Genomic DNA, 19015 nt, shown 5'->3' with positions numbered 1-19015 from the left:
CAGGTCATGATCTCACCACTCATGGGTTTGAGCCCTGCATCAGGCTCTGTGCTGACAGCTCAGAGCCTGGAGGCTGTTTTGGATTCTGTGTCTCCATCTGCCCCTTCCCCCCCTCTCTTGCTCTCTCTCTCTCTCTCTCAAAAATAAATAAACATTAAGGAAGAATGATTCCGTAAGTTGATGCATTAATATGGAATCAAGAGGTACAATGGTGAGATCAGCAATGGGAAAGCAGAGACAGAAGGGACAGAAATGAAATCTGTTTAAAGGGAAAAACTTACAAATTTTGGAGCACATGGATAATGAAAAACCTGCATGAGTTACATATAGCTGCTTTCACTCTCTGAAAGTTATAGGCAGATATATACATACTTCTTGAATCCAAGTTAAAACACAAAAAGAAGTGGGGAACTTGGGAGAAAGACCAAATTTCCCAACACTATATCAGCCTAGGATTCCCTCTTTAAGTCTGTATGTCTGCAGTGAAGACACTATTTTGAAAATTTTGATTTGTCTCTCTCCATCTTAATTGCCACTGTTCCAGTCCAAGTCATCATTATGTCTCACCTGGTTGGATGATTGAAATTGCTCCTTAAATGGTCTTCCCCCTTCATTGTTATCTCCGCCTCCTCTTTGTTAGGGGTCCCTAAGACTACGCACCCCCATATTCAATGATATGCTAGGAAGACTCACAGGACTCAGAGTATAGTGTACTCATGGCTGTCCATAATTTATTACAGCAAAAAAGTCAAAGCAATCTCCAATGGGAAAAGGCACATGGGGCAAAGTCCAGGGGAAACCAGACCCAAGCTTCTAAGAGTCTTCTCCCATTGTAGTCATACAGGATGTGGTTAATTCCCCCTAGCAATGGGTTATGACAACACATGTGAAATGTTAATCAGGGAAGCTTGTTTAAAACTCAGTAACCAAGGATTTTATAGGGGGTTAGTCATATAGGCATCCTCTGCCTAGCAGGTACCAAAATTCCAGAGTCCTCAAAGGAAGGCAGGTGTTCAACTTTATGCGGGTGTTCAGTTTGAGAAAGTGAGCAATTCATACATTTGCGTGGTGAGAACCCTTCCAAAATCTGAGTTGCCAAACATGAGCTAAACACCAATCTTGTAAGCCAGACTTTCAAAAGATAGCAGTCAGGCCAGCTATGCTAACTCTCTTCTGTACATCTTCCAACCCATTCTCTAGTCAATAGCCAGAAGGAATCTTCTTAAAATATAAACCAAATTATGTATATTGTACTTAGACTACAGTTCAAGTTCTAACATGATCCATAAGACCCTGCATGATGTTGACAGCTCCTTCCCCCACAAATTCATCTCCAGCTACCTTCCTCATCATCACCCTCTGACCTTATTAGCCTCCTCTAAGTTTCTAAAACATTACCACCCAACAGAACATTCTATGATACTGGAAATGTTCTTCTGCAATGTCCAGTTGCTGTTGGACTACATGTAGCTATTGAGCACTTGAAATATGGCTGGTGTAACTAAGGAAATGAATTTTAAATTTTATTTTATTTTACTTATTTTAAATTTAAATAGCCACATGTGGCTAGTGGCCACAATATTGAGCAGTGCAGTTCTAGAACACACTGAGCTTTTCCCATTTTAAGGCCTTTTGTTGTATGGGAAATTACCTTGATAGCAATGGTAAACATCAATTATATTATTAGGCAGGGTGTCCCAAATATTATAGAACAGAAGTACTCACAGATCAAATTAAAATGCTTCAGTGACAATAAACTTAAAAAAAAAAACTTAAAAAAATGCTTGAGTCACACAGTTTATTTATTTAAAATACAGTGAAAACCAACGGAAAAGAGATGCAGGGTTAAGTTAACACATTATTAGGAAAGGGTGCAAAAGAAGCGAAAGATCTTGCTACTTAAATCCTAGATTACATAATATTTGTATGTCCTACATCTCTCTGCTGCATTAGCCTTCTCTGCTAACTTCAACCAGAGTTGAAGTTCAAGCAAGGGAGTCCACAGACAGAAGGTGTCCTAGGCCAATGACATACATTTGCTCTACCAGCAAGACATGGGGCCAAGTATACCTTGCCAATAGCTGTAGCTTGCCAGTTAACCTGCTAAACAGCTATGGGTTTTATTTGAGCCAAGGGTTTATGTGTTTTAGGCAGAGGACACATGGACCAGAATAGATATTACCAATGAGTTACTGGATTATGACCTCATAAATATTAAGTGCTCATGTATATTTAGTGCATTCTGGACATTAAATATCTCGTATATATTTAATTTGTCATGAATATTTAGTGCTTAGGTGCTTCATGTATATTTAGTGCCTCTCAAGTATTACTCATGGTCCTTTAATCTCTATCCACATTTAACACACATGTGTTCTACCCACTGGCTACTTCTCTATATTTAACACATCTCATGAGTTTCATCTATCCTGTGTTTTTTCTTTTCCTCTGTATAATAAGTCAATATTCTCTAACAGTATAACAAATGCACATTATACCTCTGCCTGTTTCTTCTTTGTAGAGTGACCTTCCTCTGGCTCATCCCATAACAGGCTCCTATAGCCTTTAGGTCTCAGTGGAAATGTCAACTTCTCTGAAAGGCCTTCTCTGATCACCCTTCTGTTAGAGACTGAATTGTGCCCCCTACACCCCTGGCCATATTCATAGGTGAAGTCCTAAACCTAATGTGGCTATTTTTGGTGGCAGAGTCTTTAGAAAGGTAATTATGGTTAAATGAGGTCACAAGTGTGGAGTCATAGTCCTATAGGAATACTTGGTATCCTTAAAGGAAGAAGAGATGCCAAATACTTCTGGTCTATAGTATTTTGTTAAGTCAGCCTTTGAACTGTTTTTACTAATACTTTCGACACCAAACGTGTGGTTTTTTTCCTTACATCAACCTATTCTCCAACTCTCCAGATATCAACTGTGTGTTCAACAATTCAATTTTGACACTATTCTACCTAGAGTTAGCATCAGATCCCTCAAATTAAAGGGCTCAGTCCCATAAGACTGCCCTGTCTTCAGATGTCATTTGGAAGTCCCAGGCTGACACCTGCACTTCTGACTGGTGATAAATCAGGGGTTCCTACAACCCTTTCCTCAGGTTTAATAATTTGCTAGAACAGTTCACAGAACTCAAGGAAACCCTTTATTTACTCTTCCCATTTTATTATAAAAGATACAACATGGGCACCTGGGTGGCTCCATTGGTTAAGCCTCAGACTCTTAATTGCAGCTCAGGTCATGATCTCACAGTTCATGAAATCAAGCTCCATGCTGTCAATGCAGAGGTTGACTGGTATTCTCTCTCTCTCTCTCTCTGTTCCTCTCCTGCTCACACTCTCTCTGTCTCTTTCCCAAAATAAGTAAATAAACATTAAAAAAAAGATACATCATAGGAACAGCCACATGGAAGAGAGGCTTAGGGCAAAGTACAGGGGAAGAGTAGAGATTCCATGCTCTCTCTGGGTGCACCACCCTCTCATTATCTCCTTGTGTTCACCAACTCAGACACTCTCCAAATTCCACAACGTAGGAGTTTTTATGGAGGTTTCATTATGGAGGCATGATTGATTAGATCACTGGCCATTGGTAGTTAACCCAATATTCTTCTCTCTGGGAGGTCATGGAGTGGGACTGAAAGTTCAACCCTGTAATCATGCCTCCTTCTTTCTGGCAACCAGCCCCCATCCTGAAGCTATCTAGGGACCCCAGCCACCAGTCATCTCATTAGCACACAAAAGATCCTCTTATCTCTCCAGAGATTCCAAGGGTTTTAGGAGCAGTGTGCCAGGAACTCGGGACAAAGACCACATGCTTACTTTCATTATATTACTCAGCACTAGCAGGCAAATACACTATCTACCAGATCCATCTAAAGTAAGTCTTCCCTGCTCCTGTTAATCTGCTTCTTACTATGGTATTTACTTCTTCACACTTAACATAACTCATCATTATTTTAATTATTTGCTTGAACCTGTTTTCCCCAATAAACTGTAAGCTTGCTATGGCTGTAACAATGCCTGTTTTGCTCATTTTTGTAACCTCAGCAAGGTGTCAATGAATATTTATAAGTGGAACGTCAAAGCTCATGCTGAAAATGAATGAATGAAACTCCAAAGAACATATTAATGTTTGACCAAAAAAAAAAAAAAAAAATTCTACAAATCAGCAAGTCTGGCTCTTAAAAATTATCTTCATGTACTTATATGCCTAAAGCCCTAATTTCTTTTATTGTGGTAAAATACACATAACATAAACCTTACCCTTTTAACCATTTTTAAGCATACAGTTCAGTGCCGTTAAGTCCATTCACGTTGTTGTGCAACCTATTCCTATCTATGTCTAGAACTTTTTCGTCATCCCAAACTGAAACTTTGTGCCCACTGAACAACTTCCTTGTTCCCTCCTTCTCCCAGCCTCTACTTTGTGACCCCATGAATCTAGGTACCTCATATTAAGTGAAATCATACAATCATTGCTTTTTGTGTCTAGCTTAATTTCACTTAGCATAATATCTTCAAGGTTCATCTATGCTGTAACATGTCCCAGAATTTTATTCTTTTAAGGCTGAATAATATTTCAGTGTGTGTGTGTGTATAAACACATTTTGCATATCCACATATAGATGGACTTTTGGGTTGCTTCCACATTTTGGCTATTGTGAATAATGCTGCTATGAATACTGAAGGACAAATATTTGTTTGAGTCCTGCTTTCAATTCTTTTGAGTGTATATCCAGAAATGGGGCTGCTGGGTTATCTGGTAATGCTATGTTTAATTTTTTTGAGGAATTTCTATATATTTCTACTGTGGCTGTATCATTTTACATTCCCACTAGCACCATACAAGGGTTCCAAAACTAACACTTGTTATTTTCTGGGTTTTGTTTGTTTTTCATAATAGCTATCCTAATGAGTGTGAAGTGGTTTCTCACTGTTTTTTATTTGCATTCCCCTAATTCTATAGCTGCTGTAGAAAAGAGTATAGAAATTCCCCTAAAAAAGATGTTTTTGAGCATCTTTTCATGTGCTTATTGGCCATCTGTACATCTTATTTGGAGAAATGTCTATTCAAGTCCTTGGTGCATTTTTGAATTGTGTTGTTTTTTGTCATTGTTCAAGTTGTGGGAGTTCTTCTTCATATATTTATTCTTAGATATCAATCTCGCATCAGGTAAATTATTTGCAAACATCTCCTCTCATTCTGTAGGTTGCCTTTTCACTCTGTAGATGGTGTCCTTTGATGCGCAAAAGTTCTCAATTTTGATGAAGCCCAATTTACTTATTTTTTTCTTTTGTTGCCTGTGCTTTTGATGTCATATCAAAAAAATCATTGCCAAATGCAATGTCATGAAGCCTTTTTCTTGTGTTTTCTTCTAAGAGCTTTATAGGGTTTAGCTCTTATGCTTAAGTCTTTGATTCATCTTGAATTACAGTTGGCTTTTGAACAACACAGGGGTTAGGAGCACCAGTCCCTGGCACAGTTGAAAATCCACATGTAACTTTTGACTCCCCCAAAACTTAACTACTAATAGCCTACTATTGACCAGAAGCTTTACAAATAACATAAACAGTTAACACATATTTTGTATGTTACATGCATTATATACTGTATTCTTACAATAAAATAAGCTAAAGAAAATGTTATTAATAAAATCTTAAGGAAAATACATTTATAGTAGTGTACTGTATTTATAAAAAAAAAAATCCACACATAAATGGACCCATGCAGCTCAAGCCTGTGTTGTTCAAGGGTCAGCTGTATTTTTGTATATGGTATAAGGGTACAATGTCATCTTTTTGCATATGGGTATCCAATTTTTCAAGCACCATTTGTCGAAAAGACCATTCTTTCCACATGGAAAAATCACTTGACCATACACCCAACGGTTTATTTCAAGGCTCTCTATTCTATTCCATTGGTCTACATGTCTGTCCTTAAGTCAGTACTATACTGTTGATGTAACTATAGCTTTACAGCAAGGTTTGTAATCAGAAAGTGTGCCCTCTGACTTTGTTCTTCTTTGTAACAAGATTTTTAATCCACTTTCTCAGATTATTCATGGGGGTTCCCACCTCAGTGACACTGCAAAAATACATACTTCATAGCAATTCTTTCTTTCTTTTTTTTTACAATGTTTATTTATTTATTTATCTGTGCTGTCAGCACAGAGCCTGACACTCAATCTCACGAACCAGGAGATCATGACCTAAGCTGAAATCAAGAGTCAGATGCTTAACTGACTCAGCCACCCAGGTGCTCTTCATAGCAATTATTTCTAATGAGAACTAGTCTTTGTAAATGCTTAACATCAAGGCATCTAGGAACAGCAGTACCAGTTTGGAATCATTGCATTTCCTTTATTTCCTTAGACACAAGTCTTACTAACAACAGAATTAGAATTTGCAGTGTTCTAGTATTTTCTGCAGGCTGGCACTGCCTCGTTGGGAAATCAGCCAGGAAGACTTTCTGTATTAAGTTTAACTTAGCTAACTCTTTTAGTTTGGGCTATCAGACTCCATTATCTTGTCTAGCTTGTTCAAAACAAGCTGTTTGGGATTTTTTTCCAGGCAGGGATGCTACACATTCAAGGTTAGTCTAATAAAAAACAAAAGTCAATGGGACAAAAACCATTACAGAAATTGAAGGCAATCTCTGATAACTGAGGCACAGCTTTACTATTTTGCCTCTGTAAATGATAAAAAGAGAGTCAAACTTATTTTAGTGTGGTCTTTAAGATTCTCCATTTTAAGTTAAACAGAAGAAAAATTACAGTTGGAGAAACTTCTTGGTGTTTTGCTGTTCTCCTAACAGAGGTAGGGTGGGGTGGTAAGAAAGAATGTTGGACTGTGTCTGAGGAGGTCTGGCTTCTAGAGGGATTTTGCCATGGGAACTAAGTCACTGGCTCTTTGAGTTTCAGTTTCCTCAACCACGTGTTGAAAGAATTCTTGGATCTCTAAGAACTCTAGCGGCTATAATAATATTACAAATTTTTTTTTTACCTCCCTAGATATTATTTCTTAATATTCTCTAATTTTCAGAGCATGTTGTATATAACTGTTATTAGCATTAATGTTTTGTCTGCTCTGCTAAATTATAAGGTCCTAGAAATCACATTCAGTTTGCTATCCCTTACAATTCAGCACTATAAGTTTCATAAATTAAATAAATATTTGAAGAAGGAAGGGAGAATGAGTTTTCTTTTTTTGTTCTGAAGGTCACTTGCCAATGATAATTCTTTCTTTTCTTTTCTTTTTCTTTTTCTTTTTCTTTTTTTTTTTTTTTTTTTTTTTACTTTTTAGTGAGATAAATATCCTTTGGCTAGGTATAATGACTATATCATACTAATGATAATATTTTTTTCGAATTAAAAATAATTTGTGGATTATTTTATAATATAAAGACCTATAAGCAATGCATTATATTAGTATTCTATAATACTGCTTTTTTGGTAAATAAACTCTCAGGGAAGATTTCCCATGAGCACTTGATATGGTAAAAGGCTAATATGATGAATCCGGATTATTTACCATGTGTAACTATATCAGTCAGGACTCTCATAGTTGCAAATGTCAGAAGATCTAGCTCAAACTGGTTCAACCAAAAAAGAAAGTATATTTGACTCATGTATCTGAAAAGTTCAGACTTGGCTGAATCCAGTACTGAATGATGTCATTAGGACTTAATCTTACTCTTTGCATTTCTTGTTTTTTTCTCTGTTGGCTCCATTCTGGGTCTAGCTCTTCCTTTATAGTGATAAGGCTGCAAAGAGCTCCAAGCTTACATTCTATCCTCTCTGCAATCCTGATATTAGGACAGTGCCTCTTTCAGAATAGTTCAAATGACTTCCAGAGTTAAGTTGCACTCTTTGATTGGGTCATGCTGAGGATGTATCCGTACCCATCATTGTTCTAGGTATATGGAATACACTGACTGGCTAGGACTTGGTTAGGTGCCCACACTGGAGTTCAGAGATAGCATTTACCTCCTCCTGAATCTCATGGATTGAGAATGATGGGTGGGTGACTTCCTGTTGAAAAACTGAGGACTCTTAGGCAGAAGAAGATACAATGGATGATGGGCAAATAAGAGCAGTGGGAATCCAGAAAAAAAAAAAAGCTAACAAAAACCAAATCCTAGTTCTGCAAAACAAAACTATTTTTTCGATCTGTTTTTGTATAAAAGTAATTAACTGAGAAGTGAACTCTAAGTACAAATTTGTTCTAACTTCTGCCTACCATTTGAGTTTTCTGATGTAATTGTACATTGTAATAGTTTTAATGTAAACTCTGACTCATGTCAGTTATTAATTACATTTAGTTGCAAGTGATAGTTCTAACTACAGAGGCTTAAATGGATAAGGGTTAATTTTTAAGAAGTCCAGAGGTAGGTTATTGCTGGCATTGGTTTCGTTCCTTATGGATACGAGTCTCTTGATATTTTCTTCACAGTCCCAAAATGGCTGCTGGAATTTTGACCTTTATATCTAGGTTGGCAGGAGGAGGAAGGTAAAGAGTACAAAAGGGCAAGAACTGCTTGCTGTGTTTATTTACTTTTTTCTGCGTGCTTTTTAAAGAGTATAGCCAGATGTTCCAATGAATGACCACCTTTGCAACATTTTATTCATCACATGGTCACATATATTTTTCTATGGAGGCTGAGAAATACAGCATTTGACTTGTGTTCAGTGCCACCCCAAATTAAAACAGGCCACATTACTAACGAAAAGGGGGATAATGGATATTGGATAGCTATGTTAGTCACCTTGGGCTGCTATAACAAAATACCATAGCCTGGGTGGCTTAAACAGTAGTTTTTTACTTCTCACAGTACTGGATGCTGAGAAGTCCAAGATCAAGATGCTGAATGATTTAGTTCCCTGGTGAGGGCTCCCTTCAGGGTGTGTACATGCCCCCCTTCTTGTTGCGTTCTCACGTGGCAGAGAGAGAGCTCTGGTCTCTTCTTATAAGGATACTTATCAAATCATGGGGCCCCTGCATCATGACCTCTTCTAAACCTAATTATCTTCCAGCTCCAAATACCATTACACTGGTAATTAGAGCTTCAATATATGAATTTTGGGGACACACATTCAGCCCATAATATTCTACTCTCAGCCGTGCCCCCAAATTCATGTTCTTCTTGCGTGCAAAATCTGCTTATTCAATCTTAATAGTCCCCAAGGTCATAACTTATTCTAGCATCAATCCTAAAGTCTAAACTTCAAAGATGCATTTACATATCATCTAAATCAGATATGGGTGAGATATGATTCATCTTGAGGTAAAATTCCTCTTCCTCTCTAGCTGTCAACATACAAAACCAGATAAGTTATAATGCTTCCAAAATATGACAGTGGGACAGGCATAGGATAAGCATTCCCATTCTAAAAGAGAGAAATTGGAAGGAAGAAAAGGGTGTCAGATACCAAGTACTTTGGAAAGCCAGTAAGGCAGATAACATTAGATCTTGAGGCTTGAGAATACTACTTTTTTTTGTTGGATGCTCTGCTTTTGGACTCAGTGAGGTGGTAGTCCTGCTTCTGCAGCTTTGCCAGGTGGGGGGTCACACTCCCTAAGTTCTGGGTGGCCCTGGCGCCCAGGCTCCAGGTGGCTGCTGTCTGGCACAATGAACGGAAACAACAGCTACTACTCCCACACCTGCCACCCCCAACAACACACACACACTGAACTGAGGAGACAACCCTGATGACCTCTGAATCACCTCTGTGGTTATTCTTCCTTTGTCTTGAAGAATAGCGCAAGTTCGCACCTGCATAGCTCCATGGTCTAGCCCTGTGGGATCTAAGAAGTCTGACAGCCTTCCTACATTTTGTGTTGGGGTGGCTATTAGTTCTGTGATTCACATCCATGCTAATCTCCTCATCAAACGGTTGTTTGGCCACATCCTAGTGTTCTCTTCAGACCAATCTTTCACTCTCTCTCTCTCTTTTTATTTTTTCATTATGAATAGGCTGACAATTTTCTGGTTAATTTTTGCTTAATAATTCCTTCTTTGACTCATTTCTCTCTTGAATTTTACTGTAAGCAGTTAGGAAGAACCAAACATCCCCTTAAATACTTTGCTCAGAAATCTCCTCAGTAACTATCCAATTCATAGCTTGCAAGTTTTACCTTCCACAAAACACTAAAAATATAGTTCAGCCAAGTTAGCTTGTCATTTTATAAGAAGGATCACCTTCCTTCATTGTCCAAAATCATGTTCCTCATTTCCTTCTGAGATGTCACCAGAATGGCCTTTACCATGCATATTTTATTAACAGTCTTTTGATGATTATTTATGTATTCTCTAAAAAGACAGAAGCTTCTTCTCTAGTATTCAGTTCCAAAGCCATTCCATATTTTTAGGTATTTGTTATAGTAGCATTCCACTCTCAGTACCAAAGTCTGTATTAGGCTCCAGAGAAACAGAACCAGTAAGATGGAGAATTATACTGGATGGGTGGATGGGGTGGGAGGCGGGGAGGGGGCGTATTTATTATATAGGATTGGCTTGTGTGGTTGTGTAGGCTGAGAAGTCCCAACATCTGCAGTGGCAAGCTGGAGACCCAGGAAAGTCAGTGGTATAGTTTCTATCCTAGTCAAAGACCTAAGCACCAGGAGAGTTGATGCTATAAGTTCCAATTTCAGTCTGAGTCAGAAGGCAAGAGAAGACTGATGTCCCAAGTCAAAGACAGTGATGCAGAGAGCAAATTCTTCCCTACTCAGCCTGTTAAGGGATTGGATAAGGCCCACCCATACTGGGAAGGGCACACTGCTTTACTCAAGTCTACCACTTGAAATGTTAATCTCATCTAGAAACACCCTCATAGACACACCCAGAATAATATTTAACCAAATATCTGGACATTCATGGCCCAGTCAAGTTTAACACATACAATTAATCATCACAGTGGCATAGCAGTTTCTGCCACAAAGATATAAGTGAAAACATTGTAATTTAATTTCTTTCCCTTGTATTTTAGCTGATTTCTCATCATACATATTTAAAAAAAAGCATTTAGGGGTGTGTGGATGGCTCAGTTGGTTAAGCAGCTGACTCTTTGTTTTGGCTCAGGTCATGATCTCACAGTTCATTGGTTTGAGCCCCATGTCTGGCTCTGAGCTGACAGCACAGAGCCTGCTTAGGATTCTCTCTCTCTCTCTCTCTCTCTCTCTCTGCCCCTCCCCCATGTGCATGCTCATGTGAACACGCTCTCTCTCTGTCTCTCAAAATAAATAAACTTAAAAGAATAGCTTTTAGTTATATAGATATTACACAGATGAAGAATAAAATGTTTAATTCCAAACAAAAAATTTCTACATCAAGATATTTTGTATCATCCCTAGTGCCTTTTTTTTTTTTGCATATAGTCCATCAAAACAGGATTATTCACTATATGTTATTTTGTGATCTACTTTTTTACTTAAAATATGTATGTTGAACATCTTTATGCTACAAAATATTCTTCTATGACATTTTAAATGACTGTATAATAGTCTGTTGACTGGATATAGGATATTTTTCAGTCAATCCCCTATTGTTGGACATTTAGGTGGTTTCCATTTTTTCACTATTGTAAGCAACTCTTATTACACTCTTGTTATTTCTTAATGTTTAGTTACAAAGCAATATAAGCTCTCTCTCAATAACTAAAACAATACAGACTTGTGTAAAATAGAAAGCAAAGTTCCCCATTTCTATTCACCAGTGCTTCTATTTCCCACCTTTCCTATTCCCCATGAGGCAACCACTATTAACAGTTCACTATGTCCTTCTGAACTCCTCTGTTCTCTGATTCCTTTTTTCCTTTTCCTTCCGTTCTATTAACCTGCAGCCTTTTGTTTTCTGTTCTTTTCATGCTCAGCCTCAAGCCTCCCCACTTTCCTTATTTGCTGCTTACCCTGCCTGGGAAGCCAGACAAGCATATCTTTAGAATTATGTGTGAATTTAGACAAAATAATTTGCAAGTGAAGGCCTCACACCTCTGATTAAAGAGCATGAAATTTACGGGTTACCTTTTCTGATTTGCATGTTGACTGCTAATAGGCCTCTGAACCTGTCTCCTGGTACAAACTGGGTCAGGCAGTTGGAAAAGTAAATTTTCAAATAAGTGAGGTGTTACTATCTTTGCTTCTCATAAACTAAGAGGAAGCCACATTTAAAAAAACATTTTTATATTGGGGCACCTGCGTGGCTCAGGCAGTTAAGCGTCCAACTCTAGATTCAGGCTCAGGTCATGATCTTGCAGTTCGTGAGTTTAAGCCCCGCAGTGGGCTCCATGCTGGCAGTGTGGAGCCTGCTTGGGATTCTCTCTCTGTCTCTCTTTCTGCCCCTCTCCAGCTCATTCTCTCTCTCAAAGCAAATATATGAAATAAATTAAAAAAAGAAACATTTTCATATTAACTTTTCATGTGTTCCTACAACTGACCATGAAAGGAAAACTCTAAAATAGGAGATGATCAATTAGAGATTTTTTAAAGTGCATTCATCCATTCAGTAAATATTTACTGAGTGCCTGTCATATACAAGACATCATAGAGATATCGGGAATGTAAAGATAAAAGCCGAAAGCTCTTCATCTTCTTTTTAAGCTTTCATAAATACTATTTAGGAAGCACCCAACAGTGTATTTCATTGTCTTCTTTGCCTGGATTCTCCTTTATAAACCTGCAGTTAAGCATTTTGTCTCCCAGAGATGTGTGGCAATAAACTCCATTCTCCGTCGGTAACACACTGGCACTTGAGCCTCTGTGTATTTCTCCGTGTATTTTCTTACCACCACAAGTGGAATTATGCTGTGGCAGCTGCAGCAGTATTTAGCTCAAAAGCAAGAGGGAAGTCCTCTAGCTGCCTACGTAGGTGGATATCTGGGGCATCTGGGCTCCCTCCCTTTTAGTAAAATTAAGTCCAGATATTTGGCATTGCAATTTACACCATTATCTAAAGCTCACGCTTTCTTTTAATTTTTTTCTTTCTTCTTCTTCTTCTTCTTTTTTTTTTTTTTACTATAAAATTGCTGAAATGCCAAGAGTTTGGTTGGGGTAAATAGGGAAGTTTGGAATGTTTTTAATCCTGTCCTCAGTGTTGTTGGTAATATTAGAAGAGCAGCAGAGCCATGAATACAGTCATACTCTTGGCTAAAGCAGCCTACCCTGACTTATGCACTCCTCACATTAGTTGACAGTGAATGCAACCTGAGCCAGCGATATGACCTGGCTGCCAAAAGAAGCAAATGTGATCTGAACCAGCATTAATAGAAGGCTGGTGGCTGGGACAAGTAAGGTAATAGTCCCAGAGTACACTCGGCAGTAGTCAGATCACACCTGGAGGATGGTGTTTCCTCCTGGGCACCACATTCTAAGAGTGATGTTGATAAATTGGAGTATGCCCCAGTTGTGAAACAGGTTGATGAATGGCCTACAAACTACATCCTTTGAGGAATAGTAGGAGGAACTGGGGTAGTTTACCCTGGAAACTAGAAGACATGTGGATGTGGGATAACCATTTTCAAATATATGGAGGGCTATTGTGTAGAAGAGTTGAACACTTCTGTGTAATCTCAGCAAGCACAACTTAGACCAAAGGGTATATATTACAAAGTGGCTGATCTTGTCTCCATAAAAGGAAGAATTTCCTAGCCCTTATAAACATCCAGAACATAGCAGCTTTGCAAGATACTTTACCTTCATACGGGGTGTTGGAATGGCAGCTGGCTGACCAAACATCAGAAGATTCATGAATAGGATGAGAAGTTTGGAGAGATGAGCTGATCCAAGATCCTTTCAGATTCAAAGGTTCTAATGATAGAACCTTAAGAAGAAAGGAAGTATTATTAGTACTTTTCCCCTAGCACCCATATAAGTATTCGCCACAGAAACTAGGTTAAAATTGGAGCTAAGGCCAAAAATCAAAGCTATGAGGGTAAAAAAAGAAAACCATAGGAACATTCTGTTTTCCTAGTGGTTGTGGATTTTGTGAAAAAAAATTTAGCAGTGTTTGTTAGGGGCGCCTGGGTGGCTCAGTCAGTTAAGCATACAGCTTTGGCTCAGGTCATGATCTCTCCATTTGTGAGTTTGAGCCCCATGTTGGGGGCTCTGAGCTGTCAGCACAGAGCCTGAAGACTGCTTCCAGTTTGGTGTCCCCCTCTCTCTCTGCCCCTCCCCCATTTGTGCTCTGCCTCTCTCTCTCAAAAATATATAAATATTAAAAAAAAAAAAAGGTAAAGAAAAAAAGTTTTGTAGTGTTGGTTAGTTTTTTCCAAAGCTAACCAAATGATTATTTTTTCTACCTTTAAGATTCTTTAGAGCCCTGGTGTGCTTTCTTTCTCATCAAACTTACAGTCTTCTTAGTATGTTGTTTTCAGGATACTATATTTTGCAGTTACTTTTAATTCAAATTATGAAGCAGAACTTCAGGGAATGGCAGCCTGTGTCCACTTGTCAAAGAACCAGCCCTGTGGAACAACTGGTGTTTAGAGCTTATTAATCATTAATAATGTGGTAGCACCCAGTAAAATGTGTGCGTTGAGATAGCTTGGCTCTTCCCCACAATCAGTGAGGTGAGTAGGCTGGGACTGATCATTCTTATTTCATCAATGCAGAAACTGAGTCTTAGAGCAGCGTGCCTACCATGATCATGGGTGGAGCTGGCACTAGAATCCAGAACTTCTGACTGCTAGTCCAGTGCTCTTTGTAATTCTGCTTTTAATAATAAAGGCTATTGTGCTTTCCTAATAGTGGGTTTAGAGACTTACTTAAATGCAGAACATTGTTTTTCTCTCTTAACTACAGTGGTTCTCTAGAGTAGGAGGGCAGATTGATTTGGCCACAAATTTGGCTTTTAACTTGAATGCTGTCCCTAGTTCATCTTACTTCCTAAAAATAGTCTTTAGCAAACATCACTATTGATGTCTGATGATAATTGACCCTTTCCTTGAAGTATTGATGCTAACACTCCAAATAAAAATCATAAGAATGTATACAGAACAATGTTTGTCAACTAGGGTAGATTTGACTGGGTAGTGCAGCAAAATGCTTAGGAGCTTTGGCTGAGTCAGAGATCTGGGTTTAAATCTTTGTTCTGCCACCTATTATTGGCTGTGACATCATTATCATCTCACGGAGCCTCAGAATCCTTACCGGAAAAATGGGAATAATAATAAGACCTGCCTTTTTGGGTTGCTAGGAGGATCAGATGAGATAATGTGTGTAAAAGCATGAAAACCGTTGTTGTTTTTTAAAAATGTTTGTTGTGAGTTATTATCCATTGTCTTTTACTCATTTTTCTATTAGAGTATTGTTGTGTGCTTCCTATTTACTTTCACCATGCTGTTTATACTCAGGATGCTGAATAAATCCTAATCAGTAGTATCCTACTGGGCCAATAATCAGTAATAATTCAATAGATCAAGTGCCTTCTTGGCACGGGATGCAAAGCGGCTTGGGGTGCCTGGCTGGCTCAGTCCCTAAAGCATGCAACTCTTGATCTCAGGGTTGTGAGTTTGAGCCCCATGTCCAGTGTAGAGATTACTTAAAAATAAAATCTAAACAACAATAAAGCTGCCTGAGACTAGACCCTTGCTAAGAGAGAGTGATCCACAGGTTGCTGTGGAGGCCAACCTGGTGTTTCAGAAAGCACTGCAGATGTTGTGTGAGTGTTGAATGAGTCACAGGCAACCAGGCCAAGAAAGGTGGGTGGGACCTTGGTGGAAGGGAACAGTTAAGTGAAGGGAACAGATCTCTTAATCAGGAGGCGAGAGAGCAGAGAGCGAACTGAAAGCCGGCATTTGAGTTGTAGTAATACTTGCTGGTCTAGTCATGTAACTCAGAATCTCAATTTCCTTATTCGTGAAAAGAAATAAATAATGAAGTCTACCTACTAGTCATGATGTGAAGATTCAATGGAGTAATGTTTGTAAAGTACTTGCTGGCACATCAACTGGCACAGAGTAAGTGTTCAGTAAATGTTAGCCACCGTAATCATTATGTGTAATAATTTTAATAATACCTTATAGTTATGAACCTTGTCCTACCAAGCATAATTCCTCCCCAGATCGTTGAACTGCGAAGAAGAGTGTCAGGATTCATAAACTACTCTTGAAGAGCTTTAAGGCAAGAATGCCAGGGCGGTATTCACAATTCCAGCTTAAGCACTACGACTCCACGACTCCACGTCTGCGCGGTGGCAAGGGAGAACCAGCTCCGAGCCCTGCTCCCAGGGTCACGTGGGCCATGGCCCCGCCCCGGCCGAGCCCGTCCTCCGCCGCTGCGGCAGCGGCGGCTGCGCCTGCGCGGGGCTGGGCGCGCTCTGCTGCGCGGTCCGCAGTGGAGGCGGCGCGAACTGCAAGGGGGCGGCGGATGGCTCTGCGGGGCCTGGCAGCCTCGGGGCCCAGCTCCCGCGGGCCGTTGGACGAGGCCGTGGCTGCGGCCGAGGAGCGCGGGGCGCCGGCCGTGCTGGCGACGGGAGGCGCGCCGGAGGACGATGAAGAAGATGAGGGCCGCGGCCGGGGCCTGCTGCGCTGGGACGGCTTCTCGGCCTGGCTGCACTGCGTGTGTGTGGTGGGCTTCGACCTGGAGCTGGGCCAAGCCGTGGAGGTGAGGCCCGGCCGCACCTTGCCCCCGCGCCTCGTTCGGGTTCCCGCGCCCGGGCGGCTCCAGCAGGGCGTGTGGCCCACGGGCCGACGGGTCTGGACCCCGGCCGCTGCGCATCCGGGCGTGGCTGGCCGTCCCTCCGCGGGTCGGCCGGGCTGCGGTCCATTGGCAGTTCCCGTGGGAGGATCGTGGGCTGCGGCTAGGGGTGAAAAGTTCTTTCTAGGCCCCTCCTAAATACTTGCCGAGGTTCGTTTTTGTTTGTGTTTTTAACCCGGTGTCACAGGAGTGACTAAAATGGGTAGCGGCACCCCGAGAAGGCTGCAGGCAGGATGTTGGCGACTTTTTGAAGAAACGAACAATGCCCCTGGCATAGGGTGAACTATAATAGCCAAACCTCACACAGCCAACTTTTTTTAGACTCCTAGACGTTTCGGTCATTTCCAGTAACTCTTATAGTTACTTTAGACCACCCAACTTGAGCCGAAATGCTTATTTCAGCAGGATTTTCTCCATTTCCCCCTTTTGTTCCTCATTTCTATTATTTGTGTTTTTTTTTTTCCCTTTACTGTTCTTTCTTGATGTTGCTTCTGAAACAGTTGGCTTGAAAGCTACTATCAAGATGAACATAGGGAAAATCCTTTGCTTGTGAATCTGTCAAGTTTTCCATTTATATGTCACCTTATTGAAAGGCCTTCCAGTGTTATTTATTCTTGACATTGTTTAGGATCCCTTTTGTAGCATAAGACATTGCTTGTCTTTGTGTACAAGGAAAACGTTATCAGAAGGAGGTATGTTTAGAAAATTTTTGTCTGTTTGTTTTGGTGACGATGGCAGATTTTAAGAAAACATCTCATTCAGACTTTAGTGGCATGAGTTGGCTATGAAAATTGGCCAGAGAGTTTTTTCTTAAAGCAAAGCTACTGCTTTTGTATTCAACCTATCTTCTGTTTTATCATTACACAGTTCAATACACACATTAAGTTTCTGCTAAGATCTAGGCATTATGCTGGTTGCTGGGCATCCAAATATGAACCAAATGCTTCAACCTGTATTAGTAGGTTTAGACTACAATTTAGAGGGGAACCAAGAATTAATCACAGCAGGAGATAGGGCCAAATGCCATGACTGGCACATAGTGGTGTTCCATACATATTTGTTGATAGAATGAGCGGATACATGAGCAATTCTGTATCTTACTATGACAGAAACAACAGTTTCCAAAGACTTCAGAGATTTAGAGGTCATCTATTGTTTACATTGACATGTTAACCTGAAGTTGTATGTGTAGCAAAATACAATTTAACCAGAAAGTGTAGGATTGGGTTGTTATAGTTGATTGCATTTTAAAATAGCTAAATGAGATCCTTGTGGACTCTCGTCATTTGGGACATTATTTTTAAGGATTTTTTTTGACCAAATAAGCAACATTTAACGTAATTGACGTGCTACAAAAATGTGAATTAAAGGACTTATTTTGAATTTCATTTCCAGTGGGATATGCTACTCAACAGAGTTTTCTTTAGGTCAGTGGTTCTTTTTGTGCATCCTGGACCTTTTAAAAAATATGAACTCCAGGGGCACCTGGGTGGCTCAGTCGGTTAAGCATCTGACTTCAGCTCATGTCATGATCTCACAGTCTGTGGGTTCGAGCCCCATGTCGGGCTCTGTGCTGACAGCTCGGAGCCTGGAGCCTGCTTCAGATTCTGCTCTCTCTCTGACCCTCCCTCATTCATGCTCTGTCTCTATCTCAAAAATAAATGAACATTAAAAAATTTTTTTTAATTCAAAAAAATATGAACTCCATTACAAAAATGCTTACTGATACAAAATTAGGTATATGCTTCTGTGGACTATCTGGGGGTCATCTGTGGATCTTCTATTTCATTGTCCCCAGATTAAGAATCACTCATTTTATAAAAAAACGTTTTTAATGTTTATTTATTTTTGACAGAGAGAGAGAGAGAGACAGTGCGAGTGGGGGAGTGGGAGGGAGAGAGAGACGCACACAATCCGAAGCAGGCTCCAGGCTCTTGAGTTGTCGGCACAGAGCCTGACGCAGAGCTCAAACTCACGAACCACAAGATCATGATGAGAGCCAAAGTTGGACGCTTAACTGACTGAGCCATCCAGGTTACCCAAGAATCACTGATTTTAGAAGGCATAGATGAGGGTGGGGAAGATTCTCTAATAAAGGATCCGAAGAAAGATAAATACATTAAATGAATTGCAACACAACTTAATTTTGTTTTGTTTTCCTAAGAAATGTAGAATATTGCACCTTGCCACTTTTAAAAGAAGAAAAAGGAACACAAATTAATAATGAATATAATGAAATAGTTGAGAAATGTAGTTCACTTGTGTATTATGACCATATCCAGGCCAAAAATAGGACAAGAAAGTGAACGTAGAATCATGTT

At 39.8% G+C, this 19015-nt stretch overlaps 1 protein-coding gene across 5 annotated transcripts in view; it reads left to right on the top strand.

Moving 5' to 3' along the window:
- Positions 1–16287: 16287 nt before the first annotated feature.
- Positions 16288–19015, top strand: part of DENND6A (DENN domain containing 6A) — a 64672-nt gene continuing 61944 nt past the window's right edge. For 4 of the 5 annotated variants that reach the window (XM_060631380.3, XM_060631378.3, XM_060631379.3 and 1 more), the window contains exon 1: positions 16288–16601. In XM_060631380.3, the coding sequence (XP_060487363.1) occupies positions 16365–16601 (237 nt within the window). In that variant the 5' untranslated portion in view covers positions 16288–16364. The remainder of the gene's footprint in view (positions 16602–19015) is intronic. The other variant, XM_060631381.3, reaches the window with a different exon arrangement.

Source organism: Panthera onca, chromosome A2 (assembly GCF_046562875.1).
Source record: "Panthera onca isolate mPanOnc1 chromosome A2, mPanOnc1 haplotype 2, whole genome shotgun sequence".
NCBI lineage: Eukaryota > Metazoa > Chordata > Mammalia > Carnivora > Felidae > Panthera > Panthera onca.
Note: the sequence above shows the minus strand (reverse complement) of the source record. Positions and strands in the feature narration are given on the sequence as shown.